The 21,720-nt window shown below is 40.8% G+C and overlaps 1 protein-coding gene across 1 annotated transcript in view; it reads left to right on the forward strand.

Annotated features, from left to right (window-relative positions):
- LOC124557027 (sodium channel protein Nach-like) overlaps positions 1-21,720 on the forward strand; it is a 220,649-nt gene that overhangs the window by 47,047 nt on the left and 151,882 nt on the right. Inside the window, exon 4 of the mRNA XM_047130894.1 lies at positions 8,163-8,305. Within this exon, the coding sequence (XP_046986850.1) occupies positions 8,163-8,305 (143 nt within the window). The remainder of the gene's footprint in view (positions 1-8,162; positions 8,306-21,720) is intronic.

The following is a 21,720-nucleotide window of genomic DNA, read 5'->3' on the forward strand; positions in this document are numbered from 1 at the left end:
CAAAAAGAATGAGCGAGAGAGTAAAAAATTGTTGTAAAGAAGTAGAATCATGGTATGTAAAGAAATCTTTCATTAAAATAACACGTTCCACATCATTTTGAAATGTCGTATTCATGTTCTATGGAACAAGAATTAATCTAATGTAATCTAATATAATCATATCATATTGAGAAATAGCAATGAAGAGTCATGAATTAACTAAACTTTTGCCAATTCCAGTAACCAAACCTAAACTTGACAATAAAAGACGACAATTTTTGTAATAAACCGGGACTCCTATCAAGACCTTTCGTCCCTGTTAACTAGCCTCGAAAGATGTCTGATATACCTCCATTCTGAAGTAACAAAGTGTGCATGCATTTAAAGATGAAGTGCATGATGTGGAGTTCTGTGACGGAGCTACGAACCCAACACAGAATCGGATTGTTAACTAAGTAAAATCAAATGTTACGTATCGGTTTTTCTTACCAGCTGCTAGGTGTTTGAATCTAGAATAAGGATACAAACTTTCGTGCCTAAGCGACAATCGAACTGCACACCTACCTTGCTTCCACGAATATAGCTTAAGTATCAGCTGCTTACTCACCAACAGTAAGATGTGTGAATGTTTTACGAGAAGTAACGGCACCTAATACGATTGTTGTCAACACATGAACAGGCATTAAAAAGGCACGTTAATTTTCACTAGCAGGCCGGTAAACACGTGATAGGGCTTGAAATGATATTCTGAATATTTTTTTATTGGACGCTTCAACCTGACACAAACTGTGGGAAGTTTGTTTTATAACACTAACGATATTTGACGTTTTTGACTCCCAGTGAGACACAGAACTATTTGCGAGATCACTGTAAGTTCAAGATGATATTCCGAGCTGCTGGTGGAGAAAAATTCTGTAGCTGACGTCTCGTTGTGTGTAGTCAACAACGATATGTGTGGGGTTCGATTAGTAGTCAGCACTGAACTCTTCGTTATATTACTTCTAATTCTAACATGCTCACATGTCGCTGCTGGTGTAACAAACCCATATTTAACGTTCGTTTTCTCTAGAATATAACAGCGATAGGTGCTGGGTTGGAATCCTGGGAAGGAAAAAATTAATGTTTCGTCTCGTCATTTCAGTTAAAACATCTTGCTACTGCCGATAAAATCTGAAATGTCACAGTTGATTGTGCTTTGATAACAATCCAGTTAGGTTCTGGGTTCGAATCCCTGTCCAACACAAAGCTTTACCCCACGGCATTTCAAGTAAGTTACTTGTGAAGAAGCAATGTTTAACATCTCTCGTCGTTCGTTAACAGGGACAGTAGATGCTGGATAGGAATTCGCGTTCGTTAAAAATGTTTACATTATGTAATTTCAAATTGATATTTCCTTACTGATACTATCTAAAATCGAGGTATATCACTCTCTGTATGCCTAGTCAGGAATGACAGTTAGTTTCCGTCAGTCACAAAATCTTTGCTTGGTCTGCATGAGCTGGATTTGAATCCATATGCAGAACGAGACGGTTCGTCGTGTCATTTGAACTTCATACATAATCTCATCTAGCAGTTCGTGAATAACTTAAATTTTTAATGTCATTTTGTGTTAAATAAGAAGAACGCTATGTTACCTTGAAGAGGATATCATGAATACGACGAACTTACAACGTGTATTACCTATCTGACGTAATAATGAGAGTGGTAACATTTCAGGTATGGCATTTATTGTAATAAATGTGAGCTTACAAGCCTTAAGGACAGTGTTATCTTTGATAAGGTGTTCCCTGATATTTGTAGTACCGTGGTATTACTTTACATCTTGAGTTCTACATCTACATCTACATCTACATTGATACTCCGCAAGCCACCCAACGGTGTGTGGCGGAGGGCACTTTACGTGCCACTGTCATTACCTCCCTTTCCTGTTCCAGTCGCGTATGGTTCGCGGGAAGAACGACTGTCTGAAAGCCTCCGTGCGCGCTCTAATCTCTCTAATTTTACATTCGTGATCTCCTCGGGAGGTATAAGTAGGGGGAAGCAATATATTCGATACCTCATCCAGAAACGCACCCTCTCGAAACCTGGACAGCAAGCTACACCGCGATGCAGAGCGCCTCTCTTGCAGAGTCTGCCACTTGAGTTTATTAAACATCTCCGTAACGCTATCACGGTTACCAAATAACCCGGTGACGAAACGCGCCGCTCTTCTTTGGATCTTTTCTATCTCCTCCGTCAACCCGACCTGGTACGGATCCCACACTGATGAGCAATACTCAAGTATAGGTCGAACGAGCGTTTTGTAAGCCACCTCCTTTGTTGATGGACTACATTCTCTAAGCACTCTCCCAATGAATCTCAACCTGGTACCCGCCTTACCAACAATTAATTTTATATGATCATTCCACTTCAAATCGTTCCGTACGCATACTCCCAGATATTTTACAGAAGTAACTGCTACCAGTGTTTGTTCCGCTATCATATAATCATACAATAAAGGATCCTTCTTTCTATGTATTCGCAATACATTACATTTGTCTATGTTAAGGGTCAGTTGCCACTCCCTGCACCAAGTGCCTATCCGCTGCAGATCTTCCTGTATTTCGCTACAATTTTCTAATGCAGCAACTTCTCTGTATACTACAGCATCATCCGCGAAAAGCCGCATGGAACTTCCGACACTATCTACTAAGTCATTTATATATATTGTGAAAAGCAATGGTCCCATAACACTCCCCTGTGGCACGCCAGAGGTTACTTTAACGTCTGTAGACGTCTCTCCATTGATAACAACATGCTGTGTTCTGTTTGCTAAAAACTCTTCAATCCAGCCACACAGCTGGTCTGATATTCCGTAGGCTCTTACTTTGTTTATCAGGCGACAGTGCGGAACTGTATCGAACGCCTTCCGGAAGTCAAGAAAAATAGCATCTACCTGGGAGCCTGTATCTAATATTTTCTGGGTCTCATGAACAAATAAGGCGAGTTGGGTCTCACACGATCGCTGTTTCCGGAATCCATGTTGATTCCTACATAGTAGATTCTGGGTTTCCAGAAATGACATGATACGCGAGCAAAAAACATGTTCTAAAATTCTACAAGAGATCGACGTAAGAGATATAGGTCTATAGTTTTGCGCATCTGCTCGACGACCCTTCTTGAAGACTGGGACTATCTGTGCTCTTTTCCAATCATTTGGAACCCGCCGTTCCTCTAGAGACTTGCGGTACACGGCTGTTAGAAGGGGGGCAAGTTCTTTCGCGTACTCTGTGTAGAATCGAATTGGTATCCCGTCAGGTCCAGTGGACTTTCCTCTATTGAGTGATTCCAGTTGCTTTTCTATTCCTTGGACACTTATTTCGATGTCAGCCATTTTTTCGTTTGTGCGAGGATTTAGAGAAGGAACTGCAGTGCGGTCTTCCTCTGTGAAACAGCTTTGGAAAAAGGTGTTTAGTATTTCAGCTTTACGCGTGTCATCCTCTGTTTCAATGCCATCATCATCCCAGAGTGTCTGGATATGCTGTTTCGAGCCACTTACTGATTTAACATAAGACCAGAACTTCCTACGATTTTCTGTCAAGTCGGTACATAGAATTTTACTTTCGAATTCACTGAACGCTTCACGCATAGCCCTCCTTACGCTAACTTTGACATCGTTTAGCTTCTGTTTGTCCGAGAGGTTTTGGCTGCGTTTAAACTTGCAGTGAAGCGAGTTATTGCGATACAGAGCAGTGTTTTCTAGTGGTGATTTGTTGGAACCATTTTCAATAGTCAGAGGACCCGCTAGACAGCTGCGTTATGAGGGTTGTATGCGAATCAGAAAAAATACCATTCAGATCGTTCGGATACTTTTGAGCACGACTGTACATGCAGGTTTCCGCTTGATATGTTGGACATGTGGTGAGAGATGACGTACTAGACTTAAAAATGGCTCCAAAACCGAAACCGCCATAGTGAAAATGATTACCACCAAAGGACAAAAATTTCAATTAGAAATTTCTGGACGCCTGTGCCTCCCAATAAAGAAGAGCTCAAGCTAGTAGCAGAAATTGTAGATTGTTCACGTATCCTGACGAATCCAAACATCATGATCACATTTCTAATAGGGCATTGGTCCAGCTTTGGAACAGGCTGCAGCAACGATTTTCAGTGGCATGAGTTCGACAAGTCCTTGGTTGGTTTGTGGAGGTATGTGATACCAGTTGCCTACTCAAAGGTCACACAATTGCCATAAATTACGGGCCAGTGATCTGTGAACGCAGTGTTGGGGTCTGACAGCGCCCCGAATGTTGTCCATCGGTTTCAGATCAGAAGAATCTGGTGACCAAGGGGAAAAAAATGTAAACTTATGGTAAGGTCTTATGGGACCAAATTGCTGAGGTCATCGGTCCCTAAGCTTACACGCCGCTTAATCTAACTTAAAATAGCTTATACTAAGGACGACACACACACCCATGCCCGAGGGAAGAGTCGAACCTCCGACGAGGTGACCAAGGCATGATCTTATTTTCACTATTATGCTTCTCAAATCACTGCAGTAAAATTCTGGCCTCGTGATGTGGACAGTTATGCTAATGGAAGACGCCATCGCTATTAGGGAAAACCTCAAACGTGGAGGGTTGCAGGAGGTCCGCAATAATTACTACCACTACTGTACAGCTTTGTGCTGCTATCACTGCCTTGCCTCCCTAGCAGTGCGTGTTTTGAGTAGCTGTTAATCTCGATGATGGCGCATGCAGACATGATGTCGATTTGATATAACAAGAAACGTGACTCGTACGACCTGGCGACACGTTTTCAATTATCCGTGGTCTGTTCTCGATGATCACATAGCAATTGCAATCGTACACCAGGAACGTCGAAAAGCTCTTCATACACTTCAATTTCTGTTTATCCCTCGAATAAAAAATGAATACCTGTGCAGTATCTGAAACATCTGTTGACTCATTCAGAGCCAAAGAGAACCACTCTAAGTGTCGAATTTTCTCAGACGATTGAGTTAATATATTTTCAAGCAACATCACTTACTCTTTGAGCCACTGACAAACTAATGTTTTCAAATAAATTACCTTTTTCTCGTTTCATTTCTTCAACTGATGCAATATTAATTCGCCGTCAGTAAAGGATTTTCCACGTTTTTCTGTTGAATGAGCCACGCGGAAACAAGCGTGATTTACAGCTTCTTCTTCAGCATTTACTTCCTGAAACAATATTTGATGAGATTTCAATCCCCGTTTCAAAGACGCATATATTTATAACCGTTGCTTTCCGGTAAATTTAAAATAACTCTGATAATGCTTAGTTTCTTTAAGAAGTTTTGTATTTTGTCCTTTCATAAATATTGTTTCATTGCAAACTGTAAACATTGCCGTACTCCTTGACTCAACTACGAAATATTGATGTCCTCAGTGGTATTAAAATTTCAGCACTCACTATGTCTCTTCCGTTTCTTTTCTACATTTACACAAATCCACACAAAAGATGTAACTGCAAATAAAAATGATGCCAACTATTAGTATTAAGAGTAAGGTGCGCTGGATTTATCTTTCAAGCAATTTTAATTAAATATTAGCTATTAACACACTGCATCTTCAGTAAGAAACTTTAGTCATAAAACCCACTAGTCTTATTATATTGTGCTTTTCGTATCTCACATTTTGTCGCTACCCACAAGACGGCGCTGTGCTACTGCACTTCTCTACTCTCCTGGAGATGCAACTGCTATGCATTTAGCATTGTCAGCAGAAGTCGTAACAATACGTAAAGTGCAGCTATCACTTCAGCAATGAAACGACCTGGACACTTGCCCGTAGGTGCCGACAGAAAATGCGGAGTGAAGTTCACCCCCACTCCCTAAGCCATAGATCTAAATCAATCTCTAGTTCTGAAACGAAAATTTGTGCCTAATTCAACACTACAGTATGTTGGTGTTATGAACTATAGCCTGCCCAACTCTTCTGCAGTCCATGTCTGCAGTGACCGTACAGAACGTACGGAACTAATGTTGCAGTGGGAAGATATTCCGCAGTGTTGATACCATATACAGCTGATAACTTGCTCTGGTGCTAATGACGCACGAAAATAACACTTAAATTTATCTATGTTATATGGATGTTGTTTGAGGTCTGCGACTGTATTATAAGATTATGTGGAATAATTTATACTGCTGCAGTCACTTTTTACTAATATTTCATTAGCACAATGCATTTAGGCAGCATGTTGCCATCTTGAGGTGCATTACACAGTTACTTATACATCAGCTGATTGATTATGAACATTAGCTGTGTGTGACAGTGGGGTTAAGAATCGAAAAATAAACCTGTGTGGAAGGATAAATCTGTTACAGTGTGTACATTATGTGAATAGCATGAATAGGTAATATATTAATACCTTTACTTACATTTCTGTTGGCGATTTTATTTTCTGTCACACAGAGCACAGTAACCGGTACATTACAACTTGGCATTTTCACAGACATCTATTTACATGTTTCCAAAGAGTTTTAAAATCTAAGATGAACTACTTACAATTTCAAAGACTGTTAACATCTTTCCAGAGAGTTATAAAATTTAAGCTAAACTATTTACAATTTCAAACACAGTAATATATAACTGTAGTGAATATGAGTTAATGTACACAACCTATCAGCTGATGTATAAGTAACTGTATAATGCACCTGATGATGGCAGCATGCTGCCAAAATTCTTTGTGATAATAAAATTTTAGAAAATAACGTTATTGAAAGCGCGTTAGAGCGACCTTCACGAGTAATATTTATTTGTAGCAATGTATTTGAAATGAAATTAAAGTCACACCTTGAGTTCAAACATATGTAGTTCACTGCGTAATGACTAGTGTAGTGCCACTCAGTGTCAGCTTGTAAAGGATGGCAACAGTGGCGAGCGTTACGAAAACTTCTGAATTTTACCTAGGAGTTCCGAGCAGTACTAGGTTATCAGGCCTCAAGAAAACTTACACAGACTGTAAATGGGTCGTGGCACTTGGAACTTAGTGAAAGAGGCAGCGTGGACCTTAGGCTAAGACGTTTGAAGCCCCCTGCTTTACAGAGTGACTAAGCCTCCAACCTACACTTGCTGTGATGAGACGTGGACGTACACCACTTTGTCACCTGTTCGTGGTTTCACCGTCCTTTGACCTCTTTCCACTGTTTCACGGTGTACGAACTCCAATAGCACGCGAACATCCGAGCAGGCCGCTGTTTCCGAGATGGTTTTCCCAGGCGACAGGCCATAATAATCTGCCATTTGAGAATGAAATTTTCACTCTGCAGCGCAGTGTGCGATGATCTGAGACTTTACTGACAGATTAGAACTGTGTGCCGGACCAAGACTCAAACTTGGGACCATTTCCTTTCAGAACCATTCCTCTACCTACTGAATCCCGAGTTCGAGTCCCGAGTTCGGGTCTCAGTCCGGCACACAGTTTTAATCTTCCAGTAAGTTTCAAATCTGACATTTGTCAAAGACTTTTACGTCAGTGGATTTCCCCGTTTGCCGGCAGTATCGTTGCAAGAAATGTTCCCCATTACCCTCTGCTCAGCTTACTCATATCCCTTACCGCGCCACGTCCCGCTTTTACCACTAGGCAGCTTTCAGTCTAGTAATGGGCAGTGGTCATAATGTTTTGACTCATCAGAGTAGTTGCATTCATGAAAATGCTTTTAGAATGGAGCGTACTGCTCTGTTTTTTTACTAGAGCACAATGCATATTCGAGTCACTGTCACATTTCTGTCGAGTGTATTTTTCTCAGTAACGAAAATTAATGACAATTCGCCATCCAATGTACATGTTACTCAGAGCTACTTACTTGCAACATTGTTGTAGTAGCTGTTAGACCAAACACTTATCCGACCGCCGGCCGGTGTGGCCGAGCGGTTCTAGGCGCTACAGTCTGGAGCCGAGCGACCGCTACGGTCGCAGGTTCGAATCCTGCCTCGGGCATGGATGTGTGTGATGTCCGTAGGTTAGTTAGGTTTAATTAGTTCTAAGTTCTAGGCGACTGATGACCTCAGAAGTTAAGTCGCATACTGCACAGAGCCATTTGAACTTATCCGACCAGCTCTGGTGCCAGATGCTTCTCTTTAGTCTCCTGAGGTGTAGAACGTAGCATAGTCACGTCACATCTACTACTACAGAACTACAGAGGTGGCGCTTGCTTGCAGTTGACGCCGAAGTGCGAGCAGATGATGGTGCGCTGCAGCTGGCTGGGCCACACGCGGCCCTGCGGGGAGCTGTTCAAGCTGCGCAAGACGTGCGACGGCTACTGCTGCATCTTCAACTACCGGCGCACGGGGGATCACTTCGGGTCAGTACTGCAGCCTTTCTGTCCGGAGCTCCTGCACCTAAACTGATTACTACTACGTTGTTGTCTAGCTGACACCGCTTCACCACAGTGGTTCATTATATCCGGACCTCATGTGATTGCGTATACTCTGAAGATTCTTTAACTGATAGATATCACGGTGATATATTGCATGACTGGCTATTGGTGACACGGGGAGAACAGTTGCAGGTTGATGGGTTACTTGAAACAATCCATATATCATACACGAGAGGCGCTTGAAAAGTCAGTGCAAAAATAAAAACTAATTACGTGTTTGGAGTAAACCTTTTTTTAGTTTTCGACATAATCTCTTTTTAGACTTATACACTCCTAATTTGTTGATCCCTTCAGAATAGCAGGAATTGTCCAAGTCTGCAAAATAGGTATTAGTTGCTGCAATCACCTCCTCGTTTGAATAAAATCTTTGTCCCACCAGCCATTCCTTCAAATTGGGGAACAAAGGGAGCCAAGTCTGGAGAATAGAGGGGGTGTGAAACTAGTTGGAATCCTATTTCCATTGATTTTGCTACCATAACTGCTGAGGTGTGTGCTAGTGCATTGTCGTGATGGAAAAGGACATTTTTGCGGTCCAATCGCCGGAAGTTTTCTTGCAGCTCGGTTTTCAATCGGTCCAGTAACGATGAGTAATATGCACTTGTAATGTTTCTACCCTTTTCCAGATAGTCAATGACGATTATCCCTTGCGAATCCCAAAAGACAGTCGCAGTAACCTTTCTGGCCGAAGGACTGGTCTTCGCATTTTTTGGTGCATATTCTCCCTTGGTAACCCATTGTTTAGATTGTTGTTCGCTCTCAGTAGTATAGTAATGTATCCATGTTTCACCCACAGTGACGAAACGACGCTTTAAGTTCTACGGATTCTTCCTGAACAGCTGCAAACCATCCTTGCAACACGTCACACGATTCCGTTTTTGGTCAAGTGTGAGCAATCTCAATCGTGTATTATGTACCCTTTCATTAGAGATGCCCACAGCATTAGCAATCTCACGCACCTTAACTCTTCTGTCATCCATCACCATATCATGGATTTTATCAATGATTTCTAGAGTCGTAACCTCAACATGGCGTCCAGAACGTTCAGGATCACTTGTGCCCATATGGCCGCTCCGAAAATTTTGAAACCACTTATAAACTGTTCTAATCGAAGGTTCAGAGTCACCGTAATGTTTATCGAGCTTCTCTTTAGTCTCCTGAGGCGTTTTGCCTTTCATAAAGTAATGTTTAATAACCACACGAAATTCTTCTTCGTCCATTTTTTCACAATCAATCGACTTCCTTTATTCACACGAATGCTAAACACAAAGAAATAGACCAATGTGGCTGAAACTTGGTGCGTATTCTTTCCAAAGATGCTACTAACTAAATATGACCGCGATACGCGCCCGTGGTGCCATCTCTCAGACTTTGCACGGACTTTTCAAACGACCCTCGTATGTATACACGAGGGATGCTGGCAAATCGGTCTTGGGCTATTAACGCCACTTGCAGCGTGTAGCTGGGTGTTCAGGCGCTGTCCAATGGGGTGGGTGGTGCGTGGGTTTTAGAGGGTATGATATCCCTTCCCCAAAGATATGCATTTTACGAAAAGCGTTCATTTTTGTACATGCACAAATTTCGAAATTTCCTAGCTAACTTTCGGAGAATAAATTAGAAAGCAGATGTTGAGTATCTAAAATTCAATAAGAATTATAAAATACGTTCAACGCAGTTGCTTGTGCGAGAGCTTCCCATGTTCACAGGTCTAACTGCCTGCGCCGAAAATTCCGGAGAGGAATGACATACATCCACGGGCTGACTGTGTCAGTTACAAATCTGAAATGGCTAATGAGCCGCATATAGAGCTGGCAAAGCAGAGGATGTTCCGCAATGCAAGAAAGGAAGGGCAAAGACCTTTCCAAAAAAAAAAAAAAAAAAAAAAAAAAACACGAAGACTGACTTCTCTGAAACGACAGAAAGAAGCACAATTAGCACAATTCTACTTAATTACACACTAACATAGCCATAGTTTAAGGCTCTAGTTTCACATCTGTATTGGTAAATGCGCTATTCACAATGGTGAGTGCATACTACAAGTTTATTTTCTGTAAATTACTACATTGTCGAAGATTAGAGAGTTTGTTACTCTCATACACTTCACATCCAAACCTTTCTGATACTGACTTTATTCCTCACCTGAAGTGACTTTAGCACAGGAACTATGGTGGCAGCTTGAACTAAAAAATGTAAATAACAGACTTGCGTCGACCAGTCAGTTGTGAGCAGGCAGCGTTAAGTAGCGGACATGAAACTAGTGTGTCAGCGTTGTTGTATCACAAATCAAAATCAAGTGTTAAAGACATTATCCAGAATTTTTTTAAAAAAGATGCAAATATGTGCAGAGTTCTTATCACACACCTCGACTTCTGAATGAAAACAATGATGCATAGATGCCTCCTGCAACTTGACTGAAATGAAAAATTTCGACAATTCTTTTCTGGAAAAAATCATCACTGGTGACGAGATATGGTGTTATCAGTACAAACGTACCATAACATGACAAGGTACAGAAATTTAAATGAAGGCTTTGATGATATAAGTGAATAGCCAACGCGACACACAAGTAGAACAACATGCCGAAGAAGAACTTTTCCGACAGTTTCACGTGGTTGTATGAACGTTCGTGCATTTTACAGAAGTGAGGCGAGACAACGTGGAACACGTGTAGTATTAAAACCACAAACTTAACAGCAACTTTCAGACATGCAGACAGCTTTTGATGTAGTAGGATGTATTGCCCAGAAAACCAACTGAAAATCATAAGTTTTGCTACTAGCGTCGCCCTAATTGTAAGAAAATTTATTGCCATAGATAAACTCAAGCAACAGGATGTAAATAATTTTGAGCCCTGAGTCAACTTTGCCTGTTGCTAACACAATATCAACAAATGACTGAATATTGCCTCTGTTCCTGTGAGTCATAATATTTCCTGTTAGTTGGTGAATTCAGAAGTGAAGCATCCTTGGATGTCTGTAGTAGCACTAGCAGCATTAGTAGTAGTAATTTTATTCACCTGTAAATCCGTTTTAGAAAGCTATGGGACATGTCATAATATTACGATGTAAGAACAAAATAAAATTCATGTTCACAGGCACTTAAGTACTTACAGGTTCATGTTACAATTTCACTATAATGTGGAGAGCAACTTGTGGCAATATTACTGTAACATGGACATTTTTTTATAATTTTGTTGTAACTTGGAGGGTAATTTGTTACAATATCACTGTAACATAGGCATTTTGTAACAGATTTACTGTAATGTGGAGGACAATTTGTCACTGTTCTATGTCTGGTTTTTGCGAAGTCAGACAAGTCCAGAGCTGACAAAGCTGCTGTTCCAAGAATCACATCACTCTCCTTTTCTCTATCTGCCACAGTTAGCTTTCACCAGTCATGTGAAGTTACGTGTGTGTGTGTGTGTGCACAATTCAAAGGCAAATATTTTACAGAAATATTGTTGACTTTTAAGAGACGGTTAGAGGAATAATGCATATCTTTGAACTTGACGCAATTTTTATGCAACTGATTGCATCATTTTAATATTATACTGACTAAATACACAAATGTGTATGTGTATGCAAATTTTACACAACTGTCTTTGACTTTAAACCGAAGGTTTATGGAAGTACTTTATATCTTTGCCACAGTGCCTATTCAAGTGATGGTTACAAAATTTTCTGCTGCATACCTTTGAACTTGGCGCCATTTTTGCGCAATTGACTGTCCGTCTGTAATACTTCACTGAGAGTGGTTGTAGAGGGGGACGGACGAAGCAATACTGGGCAAGTAACGCTATCTCTGATTCTGATCGGCTGAAGAAAGGGGGAGTGGTTTATTAGGATGATGACATGGCTGATGGGAGTGATGATGTCGCTTATAAAGAGGGCCTGTCTTGTGGTGTCATGAATAGGGCACTGAATTGGATCATAGGAGATCACATGTTTTTGTGGTCTTCAATCCAAAGACTGGTTTGATGCAGCTCTCCATGCTACTGTATCCTGCACAAGCTTCTTCACCTCTGAGTAACTACTGCAGCCTACATCTCTGTGAATCTGCTTAGTGTATTCATTTCTTGGTCTCCCTCTAAGGTTTTTACCCTCCACGCTTCCCTCCAATACTAAACTGGTGATCCCTTGATGCCTCAGAACGTGTCCTACCAAACGATTCCTTCTTTTAGTCAGTTTGTGTGACAAATTCCTCTTCTCCCCAACTCTATTCAATATCTTCTAATTAGTTACATGATCTAACCATCTAATCTTCAACATTCTTCTGTAGCTTCTATTCTCTTCTTATCTAAACTATTTATCGTCCATGTTTCACTTCCATACAAAGTCTTCCTGACACTTAAATCTATACTCGTTGTTAACAAATTCCTCTTCTTCAGGAAAGCTTTCCTTGCCAAAGCCAGTCTACATTTTATATCCTCTCTACTTCGACCATCATCAGTTATTTTGCTCCCCAAATAGCAAAACTCATGTACTAGTTTAAGTGACTCATTTCCTATTTTAATTCCCTCAGCATCACCTCACTACATTCCATTACCCTCGTTTTGCTTTCGTTGATATCCATCTTAGATCCTCCTTTCAGGACACTGTCCATTTTGTTCAGCTATTCTTCTAGGTCCTTTGCTCTCTCTGGCAGAATTACACTGTCATAGGCAAACCTCAAACTTTTGATTTCTGCTCCATAGATTTTAATTCCTACTCCAAATTCTTCTTTTGTTTCCTTTACTGCTTGCTCAGTATACAAATTGGATAACATCAGAGATAGGTTACAACCCTGTCTTTCTCCCTTCCCAATCACTGCTTCCCTTTCATGCCCCTCGACTCTCATAACTGCCATCTGGTTTCTGTACAAGTTGTAAATAGTCTTTCGTTCCCTGTATTTTTCTCTTACCACCTTCAGAATTTGAAAGAGACTATTCCAGTCAACATTGTCAAAAGCTTTATCTAGATACACAGATGATAGAAAGGTAGGTTTGTCTTTCCTTAATGTATCTTCTAAGAAGAGTCTTAGGGTCAGTATCGCCTCGCGTGTTCCAACATTTCTACGGAATCCAGACTGATCTGCCCCAAGGTCGGCTTCTACCAGTTTTTCCATTCGTCTGTAAAGAATCCATGATAGTATTTTGCAGCCATGACATATTAAGCTGATAGTTCGGCAATTTTCACACCTGTCGACACCTGCTTTCTTGAGGATCGGAATGATTAATTATATTCTTCTCGAAGTCTGAGGGTATTTCACCTGTCTCACACATCTTGCTCACCAGATGGTAGAGTTTTGTTATGGCGGGCTCTCTCAAGGCTATCAGACGTTCTAATGGACTGTTGTCTACTCCTGGGGCCTTTTTTTGACTTAAGTCTTTCTGTGCTCTGTGAAATTCGTCACTCAGTATTATATCTGCCAGTTCATCTTCATCTATTTCCTCTTCCATTTCCTTAACATTGCCCTCATTTACATCACCCTTGTATAGGCCGTCTATATATTCCTTCCACCTTTCTGCTTCCCTTCTTTGCTTAGGACTGGTTTTCCATCTGAGCTCATGATGTTCATACAGGTGGTTCTCTTTTCTACAAAGGTCTCTTTAATGTTTCTGTAGGCAATATCTATCTTACCCCTAATGATATATATACCTCTGCATCCTTACAACTGTCCTCTAGCCATCCTTGCTTAGCCATTTTGCGCTTTCTCTCGATCTCATTGTTGAACGTTTGTATTCCTTTTCGACTGCTTCATTTACTGCATTTTTATATTTTCTCCTTTCATCAATTAAATTCAATATCTCTCCTGTTACCCAAGGATTTCTACTAGACCTCGCCTTTTACCTATTTGATCCTCTGCTTCCTTCATTATTTCATCTCTCAAAGCTACCCATTCTTCTCCTACTGTCTTTCTTTCCTCTGTATTTGACAATCGTTCCCTAATGCTCTCTCTGAAACTCTCTACAGCCGCTGGTTCTTTCAGTTTGTCCAGGTCCCATCTCCTTAAATTCCTACCTTTTTGCAGTTTCTTCAGTTTTAATGTACAGCTCATAAACCAACAAAATGTGGTCAGAGACCACATCTGCTTCTGGAAATGTCTTACAATGTGAAATGTAATTGAAGGGAAAAAAATTACACTGGAGTGCCCACAGATACTACTCACTACGAACACTTTTATTGGAGTACCCATTCCTGACAAACACAGACCAGAGATTACTAAACGCTATTAATAAGCTATCTGGAAATGAGATATCTTTAGCCCTATGAACCAGATCCCATAATACAGCACTGCTTTGGTCTAGGTGATGACAGCTCATAGCTTATAGATATAGGTCAGTGAGTGCAAGTTTATGAAACGCACTGTGACTCAAGGAGTCATCTTCTTTACTATGAACCATGACGTCCAGAAACAGGGGATATCCATTTTCCTCCACTTCCATCGTGAAACAGATGCCCCGATGCAAGGAGTCAAGATGTTTCAAAAATAAAGGAAGCATTGCTCTCCCATGTGCATACACCACGAAAATATCATTCACTTATCTCCAAAAGCATTTAGGTTTGAAAACCACCGACTGAGCTGCTTTGTCCTCGATGTCTTCCGTAAAAAGATTAGCTAGTATGGGAGACAGAGGGCTACCTATAAGAGCATTGTCTTTTCGCTCAAAATATTGGATGCTGCATAAAAAATACTTCGAAGTAAGCACAGGTATGAAAACTTGTAATATATCTGCTATAAATTTAGCTCCTAAGAAATGTGATGAATCCGCCAATGGTAGTCATTGGAACAAAGTGACATCGAAAGTCATTAATACATCGATTGGTTCGAGGCAGAAGTTTTCCAGTCGCAGCATAAAATCTTCTGAAATTAGTATATGTAGCTCGCGTTTCCCTACTGAAGGTATTTTTCTAGGTAGTGTATTGGAGCTCCTATGTTGCTCACAATGAGACGAAGCAGAACTCCTTATTTATGTATCTTAGGCAGGCAAAAAAAAAAAAAAAAAAAACAAAAAGAAAAAAACAAGCTCATGGTGGAACTGGTGCTCGTACTCTTAAGCTCTTTTCATACGATCAGGAAATTCGTTGGAGTTTTTAGGAGTGCAGATGTGTTCCATTGTACTGCATCTGTTGGATCCTCCTTGAGCTGACGATACACTGATTCCTGCAGTAAAGCCATCACATTGCCAAAGTAAAACGTTGCAGGTAGAAGAACAGTAGTGTTCTCTTTGTCCGCAAGTAAAATTACCATTTCTGTGCTCTTTCTCAAAGATTGGAGCGCTTTTAAATCCTCAGTGGTGACATTCTACTTGAATGCAGACATCTTAGTTATGGTTTTGCAAGTCTCTCTCCTCATTTCTCCAGAAGTCTCACTGGGGAGTTTCGAGATACCCTGCTAAACAACGCTGATAAAATCTTTGATGGGCACATTCTTTGAAGTGGACACAAAATTTAGATCTTTTTCCATCACTGATGCCGCAGCCTCACTCAGTGGTTTTTCTGTGACTTTAACCAAGTGCGTCTCCATAACTTATCTTGTTGCATTTATCGGTGTTTACGGTGATGGAAGTATATAAGCCGTTCACAGTCTGAAAACGACCGCGTAGTGCTGCCCACCCATTCACAGGAATCCATTGACAGACGCGATGAGATATTCAGATAACGTGAAAGCAAGCTTCTGGAGACTCCGTCTAATTCTCGCCTTGTATAACGAGTTCACTCTCTCACAAATTCACTGCTAGCTCGTTGTTTAATATTCTTAGCTGCCACAGAGTCTATACAATGGATAAACTTGTAAGCACTGGTGTACTCTGCTGGTCCGAACATCTCACTAAAAATGAGAGAGAGCACAACAGTGTATTGCCCTTGTAATGGAGTTGATCGAACTCACGTATCTGTTGACCATTTCATCTCTTTAGAGGTACCAAGTACGCTTTTTCGGGCCTTCTCAACGTATGAAATAATTGAATAGTTTACGGGCATTGTGTCGGACAGTTCGGTTTAAACTGCCCAATGTTTACACTTGGCAGAGGTTCATCATTTCCAGGTGCTACTGATGCATTGCTATTGTAGCTCACCAATTTATATAATGGCTTGCCAGAAAAAGCAGGCGTCAAGTCGCAGTGCTATAACGTCATCGCCGACAACAAAAGCCCCATGTCAGGAAAAAAGCGGCAGTCCGTATTCGCAGTGTGGAAAAGAATCACCGAAAACTGTAGACCCATCAAACACGTATGGACGTTCTGTTAGTGTTTGTTCAGATAGTAGTCTGACTAATAGCTCTCATCAGTGGCGTGAGTGACATACTTGGATGTCAACTACACCATGCCAAAAACACAAGAATTACCTTGACTAATTCTTGGAAAAGGGCCAAACAAATACATTGCTGGAATTTCTCTCAGTTTCGAAGCAATAATAGAGACCATGGTGCATGATGAGACACCATCGGTGGTTTTGCCTTCTGTCAAGGCTTGCACGAAGCCAGACCTTCTGGATTTGTTTGGAAAATAGCATGTCTCACAAAGCTTGTGAAAACATTTCTCTAGACCAATATGTGCATAACTCGAGTGAGTATGCCAAATCAACATATTAATCATCTCATCAAGAACACATACTATCAAACGTAAACCATCTACATCTATTCTCCTAAAGAAGATGCCAACCATAATTATGTAAAATTGTCTAATTTTTCAGCTTCACCTCTTTCTGTGCCAGATCTTTATCCTGTTCTTTGACAATACTCATAAGCAAATACGTTATAAAATAGTCAAATGCTACATTTTTCAAGTTCATCCCTTTAAGTGATCGTTCTTGGTCCTATCATTGAACCCTAGAGGGGATACTGAAAGAGCAGCTCCAACGACATTATCCTTACCAAGCATACACATAATAATGAAGTTGAATTCTTGTAAATGCAGCACACAACTCGGTAAATGACCATGAGTCAACATTGCACTCCTCAAAAATTCCATAGCTCAGTGATCTGTGTAAACTTTAGTCACCAGTGTAAACAATCAGCACAACCTTACAAAACGTCACACATCAGCCAGAACTTCTAGCTCAATGACTAAATAGTAGTTTTCACTCTTAGTGGGAACCCATCTTGCAAAAGAATTGGTATGACGCCTCATAACTCCAATTTCCCTTCAGTGTGACCAAACTCTGTCTTTTTGGTTTTACAGTCATACCATAGTCTTTAATCACCTTCAACGATCTGTCCAACACCTCATATTTTTTCCCCAACTATCCTCAGAAACTGACACATATCCAAGATAAGTAATCAATCTCTTTTTCAAATCCAGTGGAAGAACACTTTTAAAGCCTCTAAGAAATGCAGCCAAACTAACACTCAGCCCAAAGCGCACTTGATAAAAGGATCGTGACACAAAGATGCTGAAAATTTTTGATATGAGGGTTGCAACTCAATCTGCGAATAACATTCTCTTAACAGGAGACAGGACTGAAGTTTTTGAAAACACTTATCCAGTGTCAGTGGTCTAACAATTGCTGGTAGAAAAGTCGTATTTATCTGATTGAATCTAGAATCAGCTTAATACCGTAATCTTTCTCTGGAACCACCAACAACGGATGATCAGAGTGAAGAGTTCAGGGGTGAATGGGTGTAACAATGAGGCAGTGAGGCCCAGTGATAGATTCTTGGTCGAGGGAAATACTGTATTAGACTTAAATTACACACCTCGTCGTTGAAAATGTAAGGCAGACATAACCCACTCTGGCTCGGCATGTCGTCTGTGACAAACAGGTGGCTGGCTTTCACTCTGGCGAAGAGATACACATATCAGTGGCCTGCGTCACTAACCTCAGGCTGGGTAGCAGCCAGCAGTCTTTCTGTAGGCCATGGGTCCGAAGTCAGCAGTGCGTTTCTTCTTTCTGTGGCGACTGTGTTCTGCTGTATAACGCCCACACCAAAGTGACTCAGGCCCAGCTCGCATCCATTGTGTAGACGAGGGAAGACTGCCACGTATGGGATACAATGCGCTGTCCTCTGACTGGCGTGTGGCGACAGCAGGTGCAGGCAGCGGGTCGGCAGCACTGTCCACCAAGTCCACAGGGGAGACATAGTGCAGGAGGTGGCTCACCCAACCCAGTCTTGAGCCCATGGCTGCAGCTGGCAAGGCCCAGTTGTCTCATCGTGTACCCGTGGCCGTGACATCATGATGCTGCTGCTGGACACCGAATGAATCTGCCTCAAAATTCACAGCTACTTATACTCCTGCTGACATTGTCCTGCCCACTCTGGCTGTAAGCACTGTAGAGCCCATCTTTCAATCCTTTTGTGTATCCGTAGTCATAATCTGCATGTCACCAAACTCCACTTATCGGATAGTGGCGGCTAATGCAATGCTTCATTGCAGCTTCCTTAGAAATTCCTACAAGTTTCATTTAAAAAGATAGCGACACTACGGTAAGAACTGACAGTAGGCTTGAACTCTACCTTCACTCACAACAAGCCTCGAATGAAAATACAGCTGAGATCTGGTAACAAATTTAAGAGAATGTTTTGAACCCTTTTTCCATTATCACGCACTGATCAAAACTCAAACGTACCATCATTACATTTCAAACTCGCTTTACTGCAACCCAGGTTCATCTGAACTTGGTGTGTGAACAAAAAATCAACCCCTGAATTTGGATCAGTAGCCGACCTTGGCACAGTCGCATAATTCACAGATAACCTGCAGCACTGACAATGAAATTCAATATCAATTTGTCTCTTCAACGGTACATATTCTTCAATACTTGATACTCTCACTTTACGGTGCTGTAAAGGAAGAATAGGCCATGACCCTGCAGCTTCACTCTTCTGAAATACTGTGTCACTCAACATGGTCCACCTGGCTGTCTGCATCCAGAATACAACACAAAATAATTCCATTAATACTTATTTGATATACTGGACCCACCGAAGAATTTACATTTTCCTGCTCTCAATAAGCAGGAATTCCCTCATATCTTCAAAATATTTCATTTGTTCATAGCTGTTGTACATCATATTTGTAGCACCTGAATCAGCTGCTGACAGCAGTTGTCAGTTATGTGGTTGCAGGCTCTCCAAATATATATTGCTTAGCAGCTCACATTATCGCACATGTCGAAAGTGCAGGCCTGAATCTCTATCCTGCAAGCGACCATGTCTGTCATTTACTCTACGACCTCGATTATGATCAAAATGTCTATCACTCCAACCATCCGTGCCTCTTCAAAAATTGTTGCTTTACTTGTGGTTGGGTACTTCTTGATGTTTCCACCCACCATCTCCATACTTATCATGACACGAATCATATCACCGATATCATAATTTCGATTTCCCTGTTGCCTCGGATCAGGATAGGAGAACTGATCTTCACTCTCACAGGATCGTTTCCTTCGCCACTGTCATATATGAACTCTTGTATTAAACTCTGGAAACCCTCAAATCATTTTTACATTGACCGGCAAGGTTAATTTGATACAAACGTGAAGGAAATTTCGTAAGACAGTTGTGAATCAACTCAAGAGGATTCTAAGGAATGTACAAAAATTAATTTTTTAATAACACATATTCAAAGAGTACAGCAGGATTGGTGAAACTAGAACAACGAAAATTTTGCTACACGACTGTAGCATGTTGACGGTCTTATGCTCCCTCAGACTAAAATGCAGACAAGAACAAATGGCGAAACTCCTCAAGAGACTCACAGTTCCTACCTAAACTGGACACACAAATGAAAGTTTCAACTTCTAAATAGCCACACACAAACTTTATTTTATGACTGGCATGCCAAGTTGGAGGCAGCAAAAGCTCAAACTGCTCTAACCAAGCCAGGACGAATACTATTTGATATACCTGTTTTGTAAATAAAATCGCCTTTTCCTGTTGCCACTTAATTTATTTATTTACAAAACAAGTATTTCTATGCTTGCTGAGGAGGATGGCCACGCAAACAAACTTACTATTTGATGTATTTTAGAGAAGTTAAAAATTTCAAACAGAAATGACCATAGTGAAAACCATGCATGCCTTCACGATTTAAAATTTCACAACTGAAGTTACAACAGCTGCAAAGAGTTCAACGTCTTTCACAGTGAAACAGAGGATATGGCGAATCTTCATGACCAGAATCAGCGTCATCATCAGGCTTAAAATTGCTGCTATGACAGGGACCACCAGTAAAACTTTCACCTAATTTTTCTCCAGTTTTAGAAACTCTCTCGTTTACTTCCTTACCTAATTCTTTTGTCCTCCTATTATTCCCCAGCTGCTGTTCTTTGAACCATTTCTGAATAACCAGCAAATACAGGTACAGTAACACATGAACACTGTTCAGCATAACAGCTAATTGTGCATCAGCAGTTGCTAAGTCATCGATCTTCTTAATAGTCCTTTGAACATCAGCTCTATTCTTTGACATATCATTCCGTTAATTGACCTTCAGCTCTTCAAAATTCTTTTCTAAATCCTGTAGTGGTTTAGTCTGATTTTCACTTTGTTCTTGTATCTGAGTAACAACTTCCTAACTAAGCACCACATCCGACCCTTATGATAAATCTGTCTTACACTTTTCAAATTATTCCATTAAAACCTGGAAATCGCCCTGTATTTACTTATGTTCTTCATTCACAACCTGCTGAAATTTAATCTGACCTTCCTTTCCAGTAGGAATTTTATTTGCAGCACAAGAAATCCTTTCATGAAAATCAGAATTCAACTCTTTCCTATCTACCTGCAACATCTTCGCCAATGGCTTCCAATTTGTACTCTAAGCTATGGATCTGTCCTTGTAAAGTAATAACACTAGTTTGTTGTTTCATCCCATTAACTTCTGTTCTCTCAGTTAACTCTCTAGCAGTAGCCTCTGTTCTTTCCCTTAACTTGTTACTCAATTCTTTTTACTATCGCTTAACTTCTCATTAAGTCCCATCACAGTAGTCTCCAATTTTCTCTCACAGCTGCCACCATTATATTGAGGAAACCTTGATCAAAAGCACTTTACGGAACTGAAGTATCAATACTCTGCTCTTATAATTTGCACATGACAATCAGCATGAGTTACAGAAGCATCAGTTAATACAGCGCAATAAGTAGTAGACTCAGGTGGCAGGGCGACATCACCATCAACTGCACTTTCACTCACAAATAATAATCCATCAAACGTCTTGAGTTACAACAGTAACACCACTGGATTCAACACTCCCTACTTGACTAACTGATATACTAATTGAATCACTAAAGCACACGTCTTCAACACCTTGAGTGGTAGCAGCAGCCAAAACAATAGCAGATCCAAACTACTCCATCACCTTAGATCTATTGTTTCTGCCTTGCCTCGAACCAGTAACAAAACCACAAGTGGACGATTTAAA

Source organism: Schistocerca americana, chromosome 1 (assembly GCF_021461395.2).
Source record: "Schistocerca americana isolate TAMUIC-IGC-003095 chromosome 1, iqSchAmer2.1, whole genome shotgun sequence".
In the NCBI taxonomy this organism is placed as follows: Eukaryota; Metazoa; Arthropoda; class Insecta; order Orthoptera; family Acrididae; genus Schistocerca; species Schistocerca americana.